Below are 24,192 nucleotides of genomic sequence, written 5' to 3' on the forward strand. Positions count from 1 at the left end.
TTGCTATCTGCATTTCCACCTCTTCTCCACACACTCTTTTTCTTGCAAAACCAAGCACAAGAAATGACAAACTACAATTCAACACAAGACGAACAATCAAATAACACAGAGGAAAGAAGGTTGAATGAGTCACCTGTCCCTTCCAGTGAAGTGCCTGCTGATGATAGAGAATCAACTCAATTGGAACTGCAACCTTTGCTAGACCCTGATGACCCCAGAGTATCTCCTTTAAAGTTAGAAAGAATACGATTATTAAAAGTTATTGCCACAGCTTTGGTCTACATAAACTTGGCACTCTTTGTAGTGTTGTTGGTAAGCCAGTTTTTTGCTATCCCAGGTTTCAATAATCGCGGTAAATCCTTTTTGGGGCTTGATTTAGCCTTGGTGAGCTTATTCATAAATTTGACTACCAATTGGTTTTTTGCAGTCCCTGCTTATTACGAGAGAATATTAGGGTACGTTACGTCCGGGCTTTTATTTATTGATTTCATTGTTGCGTTGCTTGTATCGCCTGTTCGACACAGTTTGGGGTTTTTAGATTTATCACTTATTGTCTGGGCGTGCCTCAACTCGTTGTTTAGCTCTTTGATTGGTTATTGGGTTGAAGAAGGTAAGCATTATCAAGAGATTCGGTTAACTGGAAGAATCGAAAAACGTAAAACCATAAGTGAGCTAGTCATTATATTTTTCAAGGTCTTGGGTGAGATTGTAATACTATGGATAGTTTGGTGTATTAGCTTGACATTGTGGATAAACTGTTTTGACACCCACGAACAGCCATGGGGTAAATTAGTTCCAGTTAACAATAGCCAGTTCCGAGTACATCTAGCGTGTTTTGGCGACGTTCATGCCAAATCAGACCAGCCAATTGTCCTTGTTGAAGGAGGGCAATCAACCTCAAGCGAGGCTTTTCAAGAATGGATCGAGGAGTTGCACCATTTGAACAAAGTTGAAAGGTATTGTATCTGGGATCGACCAGGCTATGGGTTTTCTGATTCAGCCCCTCCACCAGAGTCTTTGGGGATTGTCACAGAATACTTGACGGAAGCGTTGAGAAAGGAAAAGATCGAAGGTCCATTTGCCGTTGTTGGATTCGATATTGGTGGGTTGTATGCAAGAATGTTTGCTAGCAGAAATAGAGCCAAGATTCAGTCTATTCTATTTGTTGATAGCTGGTCGCCTGATTTGTTAAAGAAATGGCCATTTAGTGGCAGTGGCAGAAAAAATGAAAGCACAAAAGTTTTCAAGAAATCTCTTGAAGTTATGGACAATATAACCGGGTTCAAATTATGGTTACGAGGATTTGTATCGCCCTTGGGAATTGTCCCAAACTTACACTGGTTTTTACACCCTATGCGATTCTCCAGCAAGAGCAGAGTATTTGGTCGCGATATGGTGTACCTGTCTAAATATATTAGAGCTCGATGCCAAGAGCAATTGGTTTCTGGGATATTGTCGTACAATGAAGTTATGGATGCCGATATCAATGACTTGAATGTAGGAGTTATATCATCTGATTTTATGATAAAAAAACTGTTGAACTGGGGGAAATGGCAAAATGAAATCAGCAAACTAAGCAGAAAAACAAGTGAGTGGGTGATTGCTGAAAATAGTGATCATTTTATTTGGACCAGTTCAAAAGGTAGAAAGGAGTTACAACAACTATTATTAAGACTAATAGGTGAACAAGAGTATGTTAGGTAGTTTGTATTGGCGCATATATTTTAGTAGTGGTAGTAATCAAAAAAAAAAAAAAAAAAAAAAAGAAAAAAACTAAAACGACAACAAATTCAACAAAACGAGATTCAACATTTCTCAAGGTAATTTTGTTGTCGTTTCATCTTTTTTTTCTTTTTTCCTTTTAGAGAGACGGGCCATAGAAATCACAGATGCCAGAAAGCTCATCCAACATGATAGGCAGGGAAGCTGCACCGTCCAATCGAAGAACATTGTCGTCCAAGTCCAATAACTCAACACCACCTATAAACTCGTCAGGGTCGAGTCGTCCATCATCGCCATTAGAGCCACCCTCACAACAACAACAACAACAACAACAACAACAACAACAATCACAACAAACATCTAGAAGACCATCTTTTGGTTTGAATTTTTTAAATAATTTTACCATGCGCTCGCATTCATCTGAAACAGCATCACAGCCATTAATGTCAAATAGTCCTACTTTGGGGAACGTGCATTCGCACACGCAAGACGAGGTCTCGGGCAATAGTCAATCATTCCATGAAGTTGCTGAAGAGTCTCCATTAGAGGAGGAGGAAGAAGCATCTCAAGAAAATGGACAGCCCCAAAACCCTGCATCAGAAGGATTACCACCAGCACAGGATGCTACATACATTGACGAAGAGGCAAAGGGCGGGTTAGATAAAGACGGGTTCTTTTCAGTGAGATTAACGCCATTAATCGATCATTCGTCAACATCGTCAGGACTATATTTTTCACCAATAATTCGTCGGCTACCACCAAAGACATCAATCAACATAGGGAGATACACTGAAAAAAACAAGGCTGCAGCACATGCACCTCAGGGCTCTTCAGCACCGATTGTTTTTAAAAGCAAGGTTGTTTCACGTACACATGCATTGTTCTTTTGTAATGAAGATGGCCAATGGTTTCTAAAAGATACGAAAAGCTCGTCGGGTACATTCCTCAATCATATTAGACTTTCGCCGGCATCACAAGAGAGTTCGTTGATGCCTATCATAGATGGTGATATAATTCAATTAGGAATGGACTATAGAGGGGGCACTGAAGAAGTGTACCGACTGGTCAAAATGAGATGCCACTTTAATAACAGCTGGCAGCGGAAAATGAACCCTTATAATATTGAAATGTTTAAAAAATTGCAAATAGGGGACAAACAAGCCACCGAATGTTCAATTTGTTTGAACGCCATACAACCTGGCCATCCACTATTTATAAGTACGTGTGGCCATTGGTGGCATTATAGATGCATACACCCATTACTACAGAAAAGCTATCCCCTGTTTTCATGCCCCAATTGTCGATATGTTTGTGATTTGGAGTATTTTTCAGAGTCAGAATAGTAGTATTCTTGTTTTGTGAGCAATGTTTGTAGTTGTAACATATACATATATATTTCTTTCTTCACATATGTAGATGCTTGAATTTATAAATGATACGAGTGATGTTTAGCGTGGCCCTGCACATTAGCAGTTTTGGTGTTGTTTACTTTTTCTGTTTTTCAACATCCAATTTTTTTTTTTTTTTTTTGAAAGTTTTTTTTTTTTTTTTTACTCTGTTGTTTGGCGTTACTACAACAATGTCAGCCATAAAAACTAAACCCAATCCAACCATAACCAATGCTAGAAGAATAATCATACTAGTTACCATCTTGTTGGTGTTACCATTTGCTGGATATTACTATCTAGAACACTCAACAACATCAAGCGTATTCATTGAAGAGCCAATTTTCCAACAAGTTCACGTATCGATTGTGTCTGATGGCAACAAGAAGATTGATTTGGGTATAGAAAGCTTATTTGATGAGATTATTCCGGCAGAGTTTAAGGATAGGTTGGGAATAACAACCAATATACAGAATAACATTGAATTGTTCAAACTGAATTCCAGTGTGTTGGAACCATCAGAGATACCTTATTTGATTAATTTAGATGAATTATACAGTACCAACAATTTAAATTATGTGATATTTTTGCCTCAAAACGGATTGACTATTAAGGACTCAACTACCAACAGTTTCACAGTTGAAGGGTTCGGCACAATTGGTATATTGAATGATTGGAGCTTACAAAAGAAGGATTTGTTACCCCTTCTCAATATTTTTAAATCTAATTTAATAAGGACATTGAAACAGTCTCAAAGTGCAACACCAAAGGGAGTTTCCACTGAGATTACATCATTCACACCAATGGATCATAAATTAGCAGTGTTTCTACCAATTCTTGGTCCAATTGGGATTTCAATATTAAATGGCTTGGCAAATTTTTCGAAATAATAGGCCAGTTAGGCTGTACTCCTGTTAGTTATTATTTAGAAGAAATATAAACTGGTGATTTAAAGTGTGTATGCTATTGTAATATTCAACCTTTAATTTTTGCCAAGGTCAATCGAATTTTCTGTTAAAAATATATACGATAGAATAAGCTTGTGCTATATATACTCACTTCTCTTGCTCCGCTTTCTGAAATGACCAGATCACCCCTCTCCTCTATCATTTGAGTACATGGTAGCTTGTGTTTTGGGAGGGACCAACGTAGAACGACTAGCTTATCGACGGTTGATATGTTGTGGATAGCCCCTCCTCCTTTCCCTGGCATCACAAAAATTCACCCACTAAGAAATAAAATAAAAGATAATAACCGTTACGTCAACATAATACACTGTTTAGAAATATAATTTTGTTCCCAAAAAACAAAGGAGTTGGCAGGAAAAAAAGAAAGACCAATCAGCAAGGAGATCAAATACGAAAAGCATAGTGAGAATAGAATGAGGGGGAGAAGTAAGAGAAGTTTGTAATTACAATTGAATCCACAAGTCTTGTTTATGGGATGGTTTCAGTGTTGAAGGATCTAAATCCCATCTTTGCAGATAAAGTAAATTCTCTGCATTATTAGGATTTCTCGAACGAAAGCTTCCTCCACCACTGTAAGTCAAGGGTTGTTCGGTTTTTTTTTTTTGCCCCAGATTAAAACCGACTTACGTGGAGTTAACGCTAGAGATATTGTGTAACAAATTTAAGCGAAGGAAGTAAAAAACATAAAAAAAAAAAAAATAACTGGACTTGCTTGCAGCACCACCATCTCCGATGGCCCTTTTGAAAAGAAATTGAAGTAGTATTCTACAGCACCAGAAGATACGTATATCAATATGATCGAGCACCTCAAACGTGTGTATTAATTAGCAAGTTATTAACCTATCTCTGTACCTACATCCTGTGGTCACCCTTCTGCATATCTCAAAAAAGGTTAATTATTCCCAGATATGACAACTATAATCTTAGGGACACGTGAATAAACCATTCGTCTCTATACACAAGAAAAAGAAAAGATGCAAAACAAAAAAATCAGGCCATTTGGATTATTGTGCAGGACTCGCAATTTTTGCAATTTTAATTTTCCTATTGTTATTCAGAGTGTCACAACAATAAACTCTTGTCCATACATATTCACACATTTTGCTATTTTTGAGTTCTAACAAACCACAAAAATACATGACAATTAAGACGGTTCTAGTAAAGAGAGTTTTAAGAGGTTTAGAAAAGGAGGTCGGGAAAAAAAAAATGACCTGATAAAAAAATTAAATAATTTTCTTTTTTGTTTTCATCTCTTTCTTTTTAACTAATCAAAAGTGAATTCAAACTGAACTCAATTTTTCCATTATAAATCGAATCCCATAGTAAAAGGAAAAGTATCCACGGTTCTCCATCGATCAATAATATTTTGAAATTAGAATTGAGTTTTTGTATTCAATTATAACAAAAATTATTTTCCGTCCAATAAAAAATTTTTTATATTTTGATATATCTTTCTTTTTTTTTTTTTTTTTTCCTTTTTATTTTATTCCAACCATACAGCCTACTAGCCATATCTAGTAGTACCAACATAGACAGCTTATATCATTGATTTAATTATATTACAAGAATAAACAAGCTTTCAGGATATAATTTTAATTGGATTGATATCACCACAGTTTCCCTATACATATTTTTTTGTCGTCCCCCTTTTTTTTTTTTTTCACAAGGTAACGCTATTTAAGCACAAACTATCACGCTTATAAAACAGGTCTCATCCATCATAGGGTTATCCTGTTTATTTATTTTACTATATTTATTAGAGCCTATTCCATCAGAGGTTTCCTATTTTTTTGAAAGAAAGAATCTTTTTCTTTAGTGTGTGCATCAGAATCCAAAAAAAAAAAAAAACTCGTTCGATTTTGTTTTTGAATCCAACAATAACTTTTTTTCTACACGTAAATCAACGGTGTTCAATATCCATTTATCGTCGTGTTACGAATTATTATTATAATATTTATTTATAATTCAACCAACTATTTTGATTTTGTTGTTGTTCACAGGTAAAGGAACAATTCTTTAGTTATAACTATCTACAACATGTTATCACAGTATAACGAACAACTTGCTGCGGGTGACAATGTTGACGGATTCAACAATGGTAAACAAGCAAATGCAACGTTATATTCCTTTGATTTTGTTGATGCAGATGATTTCTTAGACTCAATATCAGGGGCGTTGCCAAATAGTGCCCATAACAATGTCAGTGTTAACACCAGCAACACCAACGATATTACATTTGAAGATATGAATATCATGAATCCAAATATCTATTCTCCAGTATCAGCAGCAAGCGGTGACGATTATGCACATACTTCTGGCCAACCCATGGTTAGTGAAGGGAGTAACTACACTGGACAGAACTTTACTGATTATTTATCAGACAACTCCTTGGAGGGATATGATAACAAAAATGTAAATCATCCATTGAATGGAGTCGACATTGTCTTGTCTAACAAACGCTCTAATTCAACTTCAACTGGAAGTTTAAGTCACAATGAGGAAATCACACCAATTTCACATTACTCAGTCGATTCAATAGTAACTTCACCAGAGCCTCCAATGAGTAAACAAGGTGAATTTCCACCTATTAAACGAAGCACAACCGTGAATTCAACCAATAGTATCACCAACACCAAAAAATCATCGAAAGTCACTAAACCAAAATCAAAAGATAAGAACTCTCATAATATGATTGAAAAGAAATACAGAACCAACATCAACACAAAAATCTTGGCTTTGAGAGATGCAGTACCTGCTCTTAGAATTGCTGCTGGTTGTGACGATGTTTCCATAGCTGATTTAGAAGGGTTGACGCCAGCATCTAAGTTGAATAAAGCTAGTGTTTTAACCAAAGCTACAGAATACATTAAACATTTGGAAAGCAAAAACTCCGTTTTGAAACAACAAAATATTGAATTGCACAGATTAATTCAGCATGCCAACTTGAATCCAAAGTCTTTACCTCCACCTCCACAACAAATGCCAATGCAAACACCATTTCCACCACCACCACCACAACAACAGCAACCAGGATTTGGCTTTTATCCACAGCAAAACCAATCGTTCAATGTTTCACCTGCTTCTCAATACCCCTCTCCTCAACAGCAAGTATCCCCAATCCAGCAACAGCCAGCACAACACCCACCACAACCTAATAGATATTTGTTGGGAGGTATGGCTGCTGTCATGGGTACCTCCTTATTTGGTGGATCAGGTGAGAATGATTTCCGCAGTTTGGGTGCATTACCATTTTCATACTTGTTTCCTAACGCTATTCTCAATCCATCTCCATTGACTATTCAATTATGGACATTGACCAAGGTGTTGCTAGTTGTTGGAAGCTTGGCCAGCATTTTTATTCCAATGTATAAACAAGCACAACTTGAAAAGGACGAAAAATCCACTACTGTCCCCGAAACTTCGCTATTGGATTGGATTTTGATTTCAATAGGATTCAAAGTTCCTGCCAAGTTGTCAGCCTCTAAAAGAGACGCTATATTATCCAATTTACAAGGAGGAAATAATTGGCCACAATTGGTTTCTGATTATTTCTATTTGACTGGTTGTGAAATAAATTTTGAAAATTGCTTTTTATCTTTGGTATTAGGCTCAATGATTAGACACAGATTACCTAGGGTTGCAAAGGTTTTGAATCATTATTTGCTGATGAAGGAATCTTTGCTTTTGAATCTTGACTACAAGGGAGCTGACAAATCATTGAAAAGATTAAATCAATTGGTTGGTAAGGTTGATGGAATTTCCATATTCGAGAGTACTAATTTGACAACTAGATTAACCAATGTTTTTACCAATAGTCGGATCAATGCAAATATAGTTGATGGACAAAATCATGTGAAGTACATTGAATTTTATCAACGCAACATTAACGATTATTATGCAATCATTTTCAATTGGAGGTTGTTGGAACTTATTCACGAATTGAATGTAACTTATTTGGAAGAATTGAATGACGACCAATCACAAATATTAACTGATTTGAAGATCATTGAAGTATTCATTGGTGAACAGGACGATAAGTTGTTTGGTTATTATCAATTATTTACCAGTATTTTAAATGCCAATTATGCTCCGTATTTGTTTGAGAGTTTGAAAGATAAAGTTGAATCATCGTTGGAGAAATTTAGAATTGCTTATGAAGGAATTGATTTAACAGATCACGAAATTCACAATACTTCGTCTGAAGATGAACACGAAGACGATCCTGTTGTTTCTAAATATGTGCCACCGTTAAAGTCACAGAAATCATTAATCTCATCGTTGAACTTGGTAAATGAAGAAGAGTTTATAATACTAACATGCTCATTGACTATTTACTACTACAAGAATAAAGAATATGACCGTGCATTGAAAATATTGAGCTACTTGAGATTGGACGATGATGCCAAAACAGTCAGTCTTTTAACGTTTACTGCATTGATGACATTGATCAATGAGTTGATACCGGGTAGAATTGAAGACAATGATAATTTGGACTCAGCCATTAAAATCTGTCGCGATTGGCTTGAGAATCCTGATTTAACTCGATACATGGATGAAAATATCAAACATGAATTAACGAAAATTGTGGTCAATAAAGGCATGATTGTTAATGGAATTGACGTTAATGAGAGTGATGAGGAATGAAGGCTGACTGATATAGATTGTTTTAATAATTTTTTTGTTTCATAATTAATGTGGGTTGTGGTATTATTTGCAAATGTGTGTGTTTTTCTTTCTTGTTTTTTTATTGTTTTCATTTAATTATTTATATAATTTATTGTGTTTATTTAATATATCGATAACCTGATTCTTTGCTTATACGATTTTCCTAGTGCTGATGTAAAGCCATTGGGCAATATTTCCTGATATCTTCTTTTTTTTTTTTGGGTTTAGATTTGCAAATAGAAATATACCCAAAAAAAGATTATATACTTACCTTTCATGAGATTCGGCATGTGCCAAAGAAAAAGGGGTTTATAATTGATTTGCGACTATCTTCGAAGGAAGGAGTTGTTCACTGCGACATTTCTAGTTCTTTATCTCAAACTAGTAGTTCTTGCATCAACCAAATCTTCATACAGAAGTCTAAAATGTTCAATTAGTTGAATTCATTGCACCAGGTATCAAAACACACGTTAGAACTTGTTTCCACTCTGTGCAATTCATCCAAAAAGAGTTAAATATCTTTGGTTACAGTCCAGCACATTGCAACCCTACAAATTAATATTGATATTTATTATCCTTCTACCTCAGTTGCATTTTTAAACTGTGCAGAATGTGTGACTATATCAATTCAATCTACTTATTGAAATATAACAAGTTAATGGTGCCCAAAACGAATGCAAGATTTCGCCTTTTTTTATAAGATTACCGAGCATACCCGTCCTGTCACAGATGCAGATTTATAAACATCATTGAATTATGTTGAATAAAAACAAAAAGTAACAAAAAATAATGCTGTTCATACATGAGTGATGTAACTTGAAATTTATAAATTACAACTGCTACAAAGCAAAAGCATTTTAAACTTCTTTAAGTAATGTTACATAACAATTGTTGTTTTTGGACCAACTATTAAAGAAATATAATCATAAAGACAACCAAAATTGGCATTAGAAAGAAGAAACCAAGGTGCATTCGAGTGTGTTATGGTTACAGTTTGCCAAAATATCAGTAGCTTTATAATTATATTTTTTTCTTTTCTGGTCGTATATGCAAAATACAAGATCCAATTATCAATTGAAATGAAACATTGGTTAACATCATAAAACACACATTATCCCAAGCAATAACGCTGGGTGGAAATATCGGATATAATATTATTCTCTACAAAAATACAACAACTGGCGATAAAGAACACAAAGTGTTATGATGTCAGTAATGTTCCCAATCTTGTATACGGGTTGTTCTTTCCTATAACAAATTAACAATAGAAATGACAGAAATAACACCAGTGCATTAAGCCATACATCTAATTGACGGCAAAAATTCCGAATGTGCCCGTAATGATTGCCTTTATTCACTTGCATATGTAGCAAATTATAGCTAACTACTACCACCGAAATTTCATTCTATCAGCCGCCACTTGGTTGCTCTTCCAATTGTGTAACAAGTCTATTTCAGAATACAACATTAAATGAAATAGAGGAGCAACAAAGACCTTTAGTAACCCGAAATGATAAATTGTTGACTAAAACTCCTTTTTTTTTTTCAAGCATCTTTGTAAATAGATAATAACAAAACTGAATTATAACCACACACATTAAAATTACACAAAGCATAAACTCTTGTAAAACGTGCGACTGATGACATTCATCTGCTCAAACATTTATACGAATTGCTCATCAAGTATAATCCAGCCCTAGTAATAACCTCTGACATCCAATATCAAAAGGGATTGTTTTTAATCTGAATTGGCTTAGAACCTATCATATCTTAATACGTTGTTGATTTGTATATGGCTTTCTATAATTAAGATTTATAATTGAAGTTTTTTTTTTTTTTTTTTTTTTTTTATAGCACATTTAGCGTAACTAGTTGGAACAGGAAGAAGCTACAAGATGACGAATTGTGCATAACCCACAATTTCAAGTTAAACTTACTTTTAACTTAAAGTTTTGTAGATTTGATTCTAATTACAATGAATTATTCGGCAATCTCACAAGTCCAAGTACAACTTTAATTCAATTGAGGCAAAAAAAAAAAGAAAATAAATCAGGACAACAATTAACAATCCAATTCTTGGTGTAATTACAGCTATTAAGCCAAAGAGAATTTCAAGAATTTAAGTGATATGCATATACGTAGATGTAGACTTTAAATAATCTAAAAAAAATCATTGAGATAGTTACCACAAAAAGCCCTTGCCATCGCCTCCGCCGAAGGAGCCAGCTGATTCACTGAATTTTAATTTCAAATTCCACTACTAATTCCATATACATCCTAAATTATTAGAAGTTTTGCATGTGAATACCTTGTGTATATGCAAAATGTTTATTAATTCCGAGTTCTTGAATTTAGGTTTTAACATAAGCTTGGTTCGTGAGGTAAAATTCTTCACTTCTATGTCTTGCTCTTTGAATTATCACAGAAAGATGGTGACTTCTTTGAGAGGCTTTTCACACAGCAAGTGTCATACGATTTTTATCTTCCAGCTATGTTCCATAAACCAAGAACATCTTAACAAGAAGTTTACACTTGTAGCGCCACGATACCTTCCACGCAAAAACAAAGGAAATATTATATGGCGTCAGCTTAATACCATAAACTTAGTTGATAAGATCCTATTCCTTTGTTGAGTTACAAGGTCATGTGCAAATAAATCGTATTACCTATGTTAACCTGTCATTTTGGTTTACTAGGTAAAGAGATAATGTTAAGAACGTTGGTATACGAGAATTTATTCAGTAAGGTGTCATTCTCTCCTTTCTTTTTTCTTTTTTTTTTTTTTTTTTTGGAATGATGGTTTGTTAACAATAAGAATGGAAAATAACACAATATTAATACAATAGAAGAAAATTAAACAAGTTTCTTTCTCTTGTTTATAGAATCATTCTGGAAACTCAATGGAAACCGCATCAAGCGGTTAATTTAAAAGTCAACTTCGTAATTCTTGTGGGCGTTAAAGAATGACAACTGAAGTGAAACAACACAATTACAAGGCAGGAAAACAGTCCAAAAGCATGTTATCATCCAGAGTTGAATATATTTAACTTTCTAACATTCTCAATGCTCCAAAAATAACATATACTTTATCACTCTTCACATATACGTAAATACACTTATACTTCTTGTAATGAGAAATATAATCTGTCATTAAAGTCTAATAATTTATAAATTACATCTATATGTATTATAATTGTGAGGCAAGCATTATTATTATTATTATTATTGTGTTATTGGTTATTGGGTAGTAGTAGTACATTGTTTAAACTTCTATTATGTTTCAATTGCAATGTTGCTCACATACATGACTCACATTATTCTTCGATAATCTAAAAATAAGAAGAAAAAAAAAAAAAAAAACAAAATAAACGTTTCTTTTTGATCATTCAAAAATAACAAATTATTTCGTCATTCAAAACAAATTCTTTATATAATTCAACATCTTAATAACATATCTTTCAACTGAATTAAAACTAAAATGTAATCAGTTTAGGTTCCATTTTCTTTCACCTTTGTGTTTGTGATTGTAAATGAATTTTAGTGTAAGTTTCTTTTTTTTTTTTCTTGTTAAATGTTTAAATAATTAAAATTTGGAATCTCCAGATATCAAAAGACGATGGGAAGAATTTCAGCAAGGCAAATAATAAAAATAAATTAAAATAAAAAAAAAAAAAAAAAAAGTATAAATGTATCGTCGACTCTACTTTAAAGTTTATAATATTGATATTCCCCTCCTCCTCCTCCTCTTGCTAGTTTTCTATTTTCAATATTACCAACACCATTTTGAGTTTTAGTCAACAACTCACTTCATAGGTATGTACTGATACTTTATTCACATAAACATATATAAACCCTCATATGATTCCTTGTTTCTGTAACTATCACAACTATCTAATAAATCTATATGATTCCTGTGATGGAAACTATCAAGATCTTCTAATTATTGCTAATACAAACCGGGGCATTTCCAAACTAAGAAAAAAAAATTACCAAAAAGCAAAGCAAGAAAACAAGAAAAAAAAAATTGTCTAATAAAACAGGAATGAAGTCACTCCATTTAATCCATGATAATTATATGAGAAAATATGTACTATATGTTAGTGATTGATTATAAATGAGTAAAATAACCTAAACTTGAATTACTAACAAAAGATATATCAATTTAGTTATTTAATTTCAACAAGTGATATTTATAAATAACATAGTCCATAAGAAAATTGGTGTCAAAACTCGACTATAATTGACATCGATCATTATTTAGGCCACAAAGAAAAAAAAAAAAAAAAAGAAACAAAAAAAAGACATATTACAGAAAGAAAGAAAGAAAGAGAGAGAAAGAGAGAAGAGAAGTGAAGCAACGACATTCTCCTTCCCACCCATCAATAGTATAGCTACGACATTTACTGAAGACAAAAAAAATTTCCTTTTTCTTTCGAGTGGCAGTGCCACAAACCAGAGACAAGGCAACTAACTGCAGACTAAAGAATTACGTACTTCCAAACTTTTATAGTTGGGAAAGAAAAAAAAATCACTAAAGACAACTAAGCATTACCTTGGGTCCAAACTTTACAAAAGAATTTAGAGTTCCTACAATTGCTTCAATTCACCTGAGACAAAAAATAATATTCTCAAGCATATATATTAACCAATTTGCAGGTTGAGATAAAATCTTTAAGGTCCGTTCTTTGCTGTCTATTATTATTTTTAACTAACTTGACACAAACATTATTTCACATCCAAAGTTATTAGGCTACTGTGACACACAAACACACGCACATACATAGCATCAAATCCTCCCCGATTACCTAATCCTGTTACACCTACTTCCAATTCTCCTAGAAATTTATCAACTTGTGTCTTACTACCTTGTAATAACAATATAATTTCTAACAATTGTCATCAACTATACTGGAATTAATTTACGTGTGATTTCTTAAACATCAACAATACACCAAGAGATTACGAGATAGGTAATAAGATTAAGAACAACAATCAAGACAACCACCACCGTTCAAAACAAAAATAGAAAAAGTCGGAAAGGAATAGTTTTCTATTGTATTTTTGTGTGGTTTCTAAATTGACATTGAATCTTTTTTGTAAGGAAGGAAAGCCAAAACAAAACAGGGAAAAAAAAGTCCACCAAAAGTGAGACAGTGAGACAGAGAGGTAAAAAAAAAAAAAAAAAAAGAGAACAAGGATTTATTATCAAAACGAAAAAAAAAAAAAAATAAAAAACTAAAAAAAAAATAAAAAAAGTTTTTTTTGTTTGTCCTTTTTTCCCCCCTAAAAACAACCATAGGAAGCCAGAAAATTTACTATTATTAGCCATGTCAGATTCTGAAGATTCCGAAGATTTAAATCAATATACTATTGACGATTATTACAAACTTGTTAGACCTCTACTAGAGGCTAATAACATCAATGCAAACTATTTGGACAATCACAAACTACTACGAACTTTGGTCGACTTTAGTTTATCGCACTCATTGTCATTAAAAAATTTACAAAAACGAGACTTGGAGTTTCGAAACTTAATCCCGGAAAAGATAAACTATGTCGATAGTTTAATAATTAAAACCAAGGCCTATAATGAACCTCAGTTTTCTGGATGTTTCCGAAACCGGTACATTGAGTTTTGTCCTCATTTTGCCATTGCTGCTTATTTATTCAGCCGTTTCCATATCGCTGATGAATATGGAGCATACGAGTTTATATTTACCGACTCGATAAAAAAAATATCTTTGGAAAATGTCAAGTTATTAAAAGGTAATTCGAAGCACCTGGCAATATCTTATAGCCAACAACACAAGTCGGCTATTAATGCTTTGAGTATAAGTGGCTTGGATTATAAGGATGTAAATTTAACCAAACTTTTGACTACGCATAACAATAATGAAACACTAGAGAACATGGGTAGATTGGCCAAGAATTCAGTCAAGGAACTATCTTGTCCATTAATGTTGGCATTAGCTGGGTTTAATAGTTTTGAAGATTATGAAATAATAAGGAATTCAATAGACCCCCCTCAACAATTACTAGATAAGATATTTCCCTTTCTAACCAATATCATCGACGATTCTACTTCTTCCAAAGATTTGTTACAAATAAAAGAGTTGTTTTCAATGTTAAGAAGGAGTCTCTGCCAGGATATGGTAATCATCAAGAAAAAATACCCCTATAACCCATTATCAAAAAGTGAAATATTTAATTCGCCCGAGTTTCTGGACTTTGTTCAATCCATTGAAAATGAAACCCCCGGAAAGTTGGACACAATAATAAATAACTCCTGTTTCATTCCCAAAGATCACCCTATGCCTAGTGGCGATCTTTTGGTCGCCGGTTCCGGTGATAATAAAAATTCCGAATCTGAGATGAAGGAACCGATATCAAAGGACTTAGAAAACCAACTTTCTATATTAGCACGGCAACAAAAAGAGCTCGATAAGTCTTTCTACAAATTCACTGAATCCCAAACTGAGATTTTCCTGCAACAAAGCGAGCTTATGCAAAAAGTCAACAATACGTTAAACGGGGTCATGATTTTATTATCTGCACAAAACAAAACTTCCATCCCATTACTCCAGCAAGCGGCTCAAGAAACCCAAAATTACATTTCAAATGTGGGACAATCGAATATTGAACGAGGAATGAACAATACTGCCGAATTACTAAATGCTTTGAACTCAAATTCTGGACACCCTCAATCCCAATCTCAACCACAATCGCATTCATCAACTTCACTACTACCACTGACGCAAGCACCACAACCAGTAGCATCTTCATTGTCAAATTTATTACATCCCCAAGCACTGGAGTTTCCTCGAGCCGCGCTTTCAGAACCACCACAAGTTCAACCATTACTTACACAGCGACATGCAATGCCCTTGCAACAACAACAACAACAACAACAACAACAACAACAACAACAACAACAACAACAACAACAGCAACAACAATTTTATATGCACACGTCAAATTCACCTTCAATTCATCAATCTGCAGCTATGGTGCCTATGGCATCGTATCCTTCGACCACAACAACATCTGCAGCTACAGTACAGAGACAAATACCAGCACAACCACAACCTTCTTCTAGTGCAGACATTGGTTTGACTCCAGAACAAATGGAACGACAACGCGTTTTACATAGACGATTATCAAGGCAAGCAACGACGTTATTTGAAATGTGGGACGATTTCAAGTCAATGGAAAAAGCACTTCAAGATCATGATATCACAGTTACAGAGTGGCTAAAATTACACGGTAGTTCAGAACGGCAATTCCGTCATACTAGATTGAAAATCATCAGATTTATTGAGGAAGAAGCCCAACATCGTAATACTAGTGTTGAGATTGTCAAAGAACTATTGCATAATAAAATGAGAAATAGGCTAAGGCCGTGGACATTGGATGAAGTCCAAAGAATGTTGACGGCCAATAAACGGATTAATTTAGATGACGATAGTTAGAGTTTATAAGTTGTTTGTATAATTTACATAATTAAGATTGGAAGAGAATTAGACAACACTAAAAAGGTGTGTCTAATGTGGTACACCATTATCAAGCCCATGCCAAACTAATACCAGTCTCAAAATAATCTTTATATTTTTGATTTGGATCATCAAGATTTATATCCCCCCTCCTCTGATATTTTCTGAATCACATACGACTAGCAGTGTAAATTCTTCTTATGCCTTTAATATTGAAAATGGATATTTGTACTGCCATGATTGTTTCTGGGAAAGTTGGACACATCCTATCTTAAATGAAAGTTGGCAAAGCGTTATCTTCCTGTCAAAAAAAAAAAAAAAAATTGTTTCACATTCAAATTAAATACAAAAAGAGGAACTCAGATCCTATTCCTTTTGCTTCATCATGAAACCCTACCTCTCTTTTAATTTGGTTATAATTATATTTATACCACTAAACGAGGCTGTATTGGTATTGATTTATTTCTCTGTTGACTTTGAATTGCTGACTTTTGAACCGTCAAAGAAATCGAAGACGACTGGGGCTTTTAGTCGCAGTTAACATGGGGAGGGAGCCAACATAGGTTCACGACATTTTTGTTAATATTCTTTTCTTATTATGACTGAGTAAATAGCACAAACTGACTGACTTTTTGTTGGGCATTTCTGTCAGTCACGGGACTTGGTGGTTTAAATTGATCATTTTCCCCCAAATTTCCTATTTTTGTATTCTTGATGTTATCGTCTAAATTTGTAGTTTTTTTTTTTGTTGTTTCGAACCTAAATGTCGTGCCAGGAACCAAAAAGCCTCCTTGTGCATATGTATTCGAACAATAAAGACAAACACCAGCATGGAACAGAAATAGTAAGACTCAAGGCGACAATGATACATCAAAAAATACAGGAACTCAGAATTATTAATGTAAGCAAAATCCTTAAGCTAGCGGTGTGTAGCAATTTTTTGTCTTATTGTCTTTTTAAAAGACACAGAATACATTGGCTACACCTTCCCCATGATCGCTGGTGTTGTTTGGTCCCAGAGATAAATCGGAGAGTATTTCCTAAGCCACTACTTAGTTACTATTAAAAGAAGCTTTTTTTGTCATCTTACAGGTTAGAAGCAGCAGGTTGCATTGACGACTGCATGACTCGGATCATCTGATACATATTCTTTTATTGGGTGCAAAAGTTCTATTGTGCAACACTATAATATTTTACAGGATTGAATTTTTTTTTTTTTTTTTGGTGCGCACTACTACTTCAGATTTCAATGTCGTAAAAAATTTTTGGTTTCAGAAACGGCACCGGAAAGGGATAAGTCTGTAATTGCCTCGTTTCATTTTTTTTTTTTTTCCGGCGCAAGTTCTTGGTCCCCAACTCGTTGTTGTTGTTTTGAAGAAAGTTATGTCGCTAGGTGAATAACTTTGACATTGTCCAAAGCTAACATTCCCACTTTATATTACTTTTCTTTGTTCCTAATCATCGTCAATTATAAATTTTTTTTTTTTTGAGAGTTTTTTTTTTGTGTTTAACATTTGTAAATTTGATGACAAATTTTAGGCTAAAACTGAATTAGATTATTTCATTGTAATTTGTTAATATTATCAAACCTTCGACGAAATCTTTAAACTTTGTAAATCAATCTCTCAATTTTTTTCTTGTTACAAAATCGTTTAAGAAATCGAAAATAAAGTTATTGTTGTTTTTTTGGGTTTTTGTTCAACATTTAACCTTTTATGATACGAGCAGATGACACAATACTGGATTTTTTCTTTGCAAAACCAGACAACGACATTTTTTTCTGGAGGGTTGTATGTATGACGATGATGTATATTCACTATCGAAAATATTCGATGATTTACAATTTTGCTGTTGTTGTTGTTGTTGTTGTTCCTGATCTTATAAAAACATTCTATTTCTTTTTCTTGGTTAGCAAAAATACGACAATATAAATGAATTGCCAGTTTTTTCACACTTTTGTGGGTGGGTTGATGGATCCATTTCTCGTCCTATTATAATTAATTTACTACAAACAATAAACAGATGGCATTTGCTCGTAACGATAAGTCCGCTAGTTGAAAGTCGAAATTATCAACCACAACATACGCTGTTACTTTGTGTGTTCTAACACTCCTAGCAATTGGGATCTACAAGATTCGTCTTCTTCATATTCCAGTGCTAGAAGTTTCTTTTATATATCTATAGATTTAAATGTAAATGGTTCGTAGGCATAGCCTTCACCTTGGAAAAACTTTGACATTGCTTCAACCCAATGCAATCTTAATGAATGAAGCATGGCTGATGTACCTTCCATAAAGACCAATATACACACCGTCAACAGGAACCACATAGCAAATAACACCACTGTCATGATTACACCTACAGTTCCGGTCTTGCCAAACGCATTCTGTATAGTCATTGACCACAATACGGTCGATAATTGTGCGTGAGCCAAAGAAAGAGCCCATAATCTTAAATACGAGGCAGTATGACTAACACAGTTCAAACAAAACTCAATTGTATGAATCACTTGGTGAATAACAATATCCCCGAAATTAAACCCCTCTTCATCATCACCGCCACCATGACCACCACCACCAGCAGAGGGGAACATTGGCTCAACATCGTTAGGGAATCTAAACTCTTGTTCTTCCTCGTCACTGCCACCTAACAATTCAAACGAATCATCTGGAGCGTCATGATTCAATTCTTGATCGTGCATCGCAAGAGCTCGTTCTTCTTCGTGTAGTTGCAAAGAATGCTGACGTTGGGAACGTAAATCGCTATACCCTAATTGTATAGCTCGATCGTTCTGTTTCTTCAACACCAACGGCTTGTAAATCAACAACCAAGGCACACAAACTGCTGCCACTAATACCAAAAACACTTGAATATACTTTTGTCCAGCATACAACGGCTCTTCAATAGTGCCAGGCGACAAAAACATATTGATTAACATGTTCAACAAACCAGGTGGCTGTCTATTACTTCCAAACCAATCAACTGACCATTTATAAACAATTGTCAATGCCAAATATCCAAATATACTTTGCATAAACAAAAACCCAGGAATGAAGTTACCAATAATGTCTACTCGACTTTTGAAGAATAAGTAATTGACCAAACTAAACATCAACGAATAATTCATATGGGTGTACCCCATCAAGACTGATAATTTCATTTTGTACGAATTGGTGAATAAAAGATTATTTTCAGTACCATGCCAAGCCCAGTCCAATCCAAATGGATAAACCTTACCAGTAATTCTCTCGGCAACCAATGTGGCACCCTTCTTGGAATCATAATTCTCGGGAATTACATATTTCCAGCCGGAGGAAAAAATCGCCATTGATTTGGAAAAAACATCATTATAAATCAACCCAGTATACATGGAAAACACCCCCATCAATAATATGATATATCTTCCACTAAAAGCCATATCAAATATTTCATCTCGATCCCGCATAGCTCCAAACCGCACTTCATTTTTGATCAAATATAATGCCATTAAAAATACAATGAACCCATGCCCAAGATCACCAAACATTATGGAAAACATAAATGGAAAAGTAATAATTGTGGCAAGACCAGGATTCACTTCCTGATAAGTGGCAATCCCATAGGCATCAATGATCAGTTGAAATGCTGCGGTAAACTTATTTGTCTTGTGAAATGTTGGAGGAGTTCGATTCGTAGCAAGTTCATTAACCACCGCAATTAAAGACCCTACTTCTTCTTCTTCTTCAATTTCGAACCCAGTCAATTCGTGATCACTATCATCAATAGCAAATAACGATGCTTCCGTTGCTATAGATTCAGAGATGTTGACACTCTCGTTTGAATCTCTGTCACTGTTACCACTCCCATCTCGTCTCGTCTTTTGCCTGATCAAATTTCTCAATGCTAATCGTATTTTATCAAAATCACTAGTGGGTATCCACCCTTCTCCAACTAAACATCTTCTAGTACTATCTTCATCAAATTTATTCAACGTCTCATAAATAAGCTTTTCACGTTGTACAATATAACAATAATCTGGGTAGAGCTCCTGAAATATCATCAATTCCGTCACCAATTGATCTTTGGTGGTCTGTACAACATTGCTTAAATCTTCAATCTTACCATTTATTTCTGTCAATGTCTCATTTCGAGCCTCTGATCCCCCAGTGGCATTATCAAATAATATTCCATCTAAAGATTGGATAATCTTACGCACTCGAGTTCGCAAAAACTCACCGTGAATAAAGATAATGAAAACATTTTTATAAACTAATTCCATTGATGACTCTGTAGTAGGGAATTCTTCATCAAGAGGTATATCATGGAAATACAAATTTCCACGTAAAACTCTCCATAATATGTTTCTTAAAATTGGCACTTTGTCTCGAGCAATTGTTCCTGCTAAAGAATTGAACGAAATATCATCCAAATTATGAACCTCATATCCAATCTCTAAACTATGATTCCTTTGTTCATTTAAAAGTGCTGCATTATCATCAACATCTCCTTCTTCTTCTGTATGTTGGTCATCGTAACCTCCTACCAAGTTCGATCTATGGAAATCATTCAAACTATTCAACACACATCTATTTTCAATAAATTTTAGCCTCTTACGATCTAGGTTGTTGTATGATTGATCTAGGTGTTTAATTCTTTCATAAAATTCATTCAATCGAGTTTTGATATCGTCAATCTCGGATGTAGTGGGCAAGGGCTTCATATCTGCATGTAAATTGACATAAATATCACTCTTTATGGTATTCTGTTTGATCATAATCGAATGAAGAAACTCCAATTGAGAAACTAACCCATCAATTGATCTTAATTCAGTAATAAATGTTCTTTGGAAAGGAGTCAACTTTGAATTTAGATCCCTGAATTGGACATTACCCAATTTCCCTAATACTCCAACCATATCTCTTGCCAATTCAATTGTGACATAAAATTGAACTAGTGTCATTGGCGCCGATCGGAATATGGCCTCATTCGATTCGCTGTTCAAAGATAATCCGTTAGTTTCAGAAAGTCTTATAGGAGCCATGGCTTGATTTTATATATATTCTTCTTGTTTATGCTAGGACTCTATGATTATAATTATGTATTTGCATCGATATGCGTGAATAATGAAATTTGCTAACTCGTTGGTCTATAAAATCCGAATACAACAAAAACAAGCAAAACAAAAAATAAAAGATTGAAAAGATAAAAAAAAAAAGGAAAAGTAATAATGTTCTTGTTGTTGGAATCCAAATTTGCTTTCTTTTTTTCTTGTATAATTTTTTGGGGGAGGTGTTTGTTTGTTGTCCTTTGGTTGGTTGGTTGGTTGGTTGATCTCAACAATTCGGATTACGTGTATAAAGGGAGGAGGGCAAAGAATTATAGATTTGCGTGTATCCGAGGAGAAAATAATTTGTACTCTTTGATTCAATTTCCACACACGACCAACAATGATAACTATAGTTTTTTTTTTTCTGTTTTGGCTGACGTATTGCGGAACCATAACTCTTATTAGCGGAAGTGATAGAATTCTGTGATCCTTACACATTTGTAAATGATTGTACATTACATTATATTACTGGTGTGGTCGCTACTAGTATTAGCCAGTACCAGCAACGACGCACAATACAATCAAGCTATCGTTGAATTAGAAAAACTTGCAGGAAATTTCACAAGACCTAAGTTGTACAATATTGACAATATAGAGGGAAACTTGTACATACCACAATTTGATCAATTGACAAATGACTATAAATCAACACAAAAGAAGCCACAACCACCGCCAGAATTGACTAAAAGCATTATCCCCCTTTTGAAGAAATCTGCATCAGAATCCCGTAATGTCAATGCATTAGTAACTTTGGGAGACCTCTATTTGTTTGGAAATTACTCATTGACTCCAGACTATTACATGGCAAAAAAGTATTATCAAGAGGCAATAAGTTTGGCTCCGAATGGTCATGCTTATTTCATGTTAGGTTACATATATTCTACGGGATTATTTGGAACATTCCCCATAGACCAGAAACGAGGTGTTTTATACTATCAGTTTGCAGCGGAAAATGGAGACAGAAATGCCCAAATGGTCATGGCGTACAAGAATTTCAAAGGACTAGGAGTGCCGACAGATTGTGAGTTGGCATTGGAATATTATACTGATTTAGCAGAACAAGGGAAAGATTGGATGTCAAAGAATGATGCTAATGGCCAAGTGGACTATAATATTAGAATATCTGATTTTAATGGTGGGTTATATGGAGAGAAAATGAGTGAATCCACTTCTACCATTGAAATTAGGTCGAAATATTTCAAAGACCTCCGAAACACTTTTGAGGAATACAAGTTGACTGCCAATGAACATGAATATGCGACTTTGTTTTATGATGCATTGGAAAGTTATAAAGGCGATTATTTTGTACCCAAAAACTTAACCAAGGCTTTCACCACCTTTCAAGAATGTGTTGCTTTGGGAGAAGAAATCTATGGTGCCTCCGATTATAAAAATATTGATGGAATAGACAAAATCTTTTTAAGTTCGTGTCAATCGAAATTAGGAAGAATGTATTTGCAAGGTATGGGTGTATCTCAAGATACCAGGAAAGCTAAACAAATGTTAGATCGTTCATTGAAAGTACAAGCTACCCCTGAAGCATTGGGCCTTTTGGGTTTCATTGAAGAACAAGGATTATTGGGCGAGCCTAATGTCTCAAAAGCAATTGATTATTATGTAGCTGCTGTAAAGAAAAAATCCCCTGAAGCTAATAGAAACTTGGCCAAGTTGTTGATGAGATTAAATGGCGGCGACCCTCATACCAGTGAGCATCACAAGGAAATTTACACCTACATGAAAGATGCAGTGTATTACCGAGATACGGAGGCTCTTTACTATATGGGAAGTTTTCTACAATCTGGTTTATCGAAAATTGCCGACTCGAAAAATGACATTTCCTGTCCTAACATAGTAATGTACTACCGTGTTTTCCTAGAAAGGTTATCTTCCTTTTATGCCCCACATTTGAAATTTGCTTTCGAAGAGTTGATTGCTGGGAATTATCAAAACGCTCTTATTGGCTATCTGATAGCAGCAGAGCATGGGTTTGAAGAAGCTCAAATATCAACTGCGTACTTGTTGTATCAACTACAACCATTATATTCCAAGCAACCACCAAAGACTTTCCCGCCTGAAAGAGTTGAAATGGCTGTACTCTATCTTGAAAGAGCATCAAAACAATCAAATGTGGACGCTACTATTTTACTTGGTGATTTATACTCAGGTCAAGCAGGCGCTTCTCATATTACGCCAGACTTTGATCGAGCATTCAATTATTATCGAACAGCCGCGGAAAGAGAATCATCGCATGGCGCTTATAAACTTGCCGAAATGTATGAGTATGGAATTGGACCAGCAAACAACTCAGTTGACTACTTTATGGCAAAACGTTATTACGACTTTAGTCTAAAATACAATGAAATACTCAATCATGCAAAACTGGAATCGTCATCTCAATTCATTTCTAGTAAAACACATATTGACTGGGCATTATTGAGATTGCGTTTGAAATATTTGTTTAATAGACTGGCATTCAAGCAGTCAGGGAATTCTGATGGCGGTTGGCTAAGTGCATTTAAAAAAGTGGGTAATAGGGTGTCCAACGAAGTTCCTCAAGATTCAAATAGCATATCAAGAGCGAATGCTCATCATGAAGGTGATACATACAATGACGATTTGATTGAACAATACGATATTGGAGACTATTTGGTAATTGCTATGACGTTCATATTTTTCTTTGTGTTTTTTGTACAAAACATTTTAAGACAGTTTCGAAGAATGAGAAACGGTCAAAGGAGAGATGAAGCAGATAACAACAATAACAATAATGGTGATGACAATGATGACAATCAAGGGCAAAATGGGTGGAACGGCAATCAGTTCCATTTCAGAAGAGGAAATTTTGAGTTTCATTTCTTTGCGATATAGAGCTATAG

General features: G+C 34.5%; 7 protein-coding genes across 7 annotated transcripts; 6 read left to right on the top strand and 1 right to left on the bottom strand. All coding sequences in view use genetic code 12, as the record gives it.

The window, feature by feature from the left end:
- Positions 1-63: 63 nt before the first annotated feature.
- On the top strand, positions 64-1,704 carry CD36_60200 (uncharacterized vacuolar membrane protein YNL115C, putative; the record flags this gene model as incomplete). The annotated part of the gene is made up of 1 exon (XM_002420777.1): positions 64-1,704. One exon carries the CDS (start codon positions 64-66, stop codon positions 1,702-1,704), a length of 1,641 nt encoding a protein of 546 aa, XP_002420822.1.
- A 185-nt stretch (positions 1,705-1,889) lies between these two features.
- Positions 1,890-3,065, top strand: CD36_60210 (RING finger protein, putative; the record flags this gene model as incomplete). Its single annotated transcript, XM_002420778.1, has 1 exon — positions 1,890-3,065. One exon carries the CDS (start codon positions 1,890-1,892, stop codon positions 3,063-3,065), a length of 1,176 nt encoding a protein of 391 aa, XP_002420823.1.
- A 236-nt stretch (positions 3,066-3,301) lies between these two features.
- On the top strand, positions 3,302-3,997 carry CD36_60220 (uncharacterized protein; the record flags this gene model as incomplete). The annotated part of the gene is made up of 1 exon (XM_002420779.1): positions 3,302-3,997. One exon carries the CDS (start codon positions 3,302-3,304, stop codon positions 3,995-3,997), a length of 696 nt encoding a protein of 231 aa, XP_002420824.1.
- Positions 3,998-6,112: 2,115 nt separating this feature from the next.
- CPH2 (myc-type bHLH transcription factor, putative) lies at positions 6,113-8,719 on the top strand (the record flags this gene model as incomplete). Its single annotated transcript, XM_002420780.1, has 1 exon — positions 6,113-8,719. One exon carries the CDS (start codon positions 6,113-6,115, stop codon positions 8,717-8,719), a length of 2,607 nt encoding a protein of 868 aa, XP_002420825.1.
- Positions 8,720-14,067: 5,348 nt separating this feature from the next.
- On the top strand, positions 14,068-16,209 carry CD36_60240 (conserved hypothetical protein; the record flags this gene model as incomplete). Its single annotated transcript, XM_002420781.1, has 1 exon — positions 14,068-16,209. The coding sequence occupies one exon, from the start codon at positions 14,068-14,070 to the stop codon at positions 16,207-16,209; it is 2,142 nt and encodes a 713-aa protein (XP_002420826.1).
- A 2,191-nt stretch (positions 16,210-18,400) lies between these two features.
- On the bottom strand, positions 18,401-21,250 carry CD36_60250 (vacuolar ATP synthase subunit A, golgi isoform, putative; the record flags this gene model as incomplete). Its single annotated transcript, XM_002420782.1, has 1 exon — positions 18,401-21,250. The coding sequence occupies one exon, from the start codon at positions 21,248-21,250 to the stop codon at positions 18,401-18,403; it is 2,850 nt and encodes a 949-aa protein (XP_002420827.1).
- Positions 21,251-21,760: 510 nt separating this feature from the next.
- Positions 21,761-24,184, top strand: CD36_60260 (ERAD-associated E3 ubiquitin-protein ligase component, putative; the record flags this gene model as incomplete). The annotated part of the gene is made up of 1 exon (XM_002420783.1): positions 21,761-24,184. The coding sequence occupies one exon, from the start codon at positions 21,761-21,763 to the stop codon at positions 24,182-24,184; it is 2,424 nt and encodes an 807-aa protein (XP_002420828.1).
- Positions 24,185-24,192: the final 8 nt, after the last annotated feature.

This window comes from Candida dubliniensis, chromosome 6 (assembly GCF_000026945.1).
Source record: "Candida dubliniensis CD36 chromosome 6, complete sequence".
Classification (NCBI taxonomy): Eukaryota; Fungi; Ascomycota; class Pichiomycetes; order Serinales; family Debaryomycetaceae; genus Candida; species Candida dubliniensis.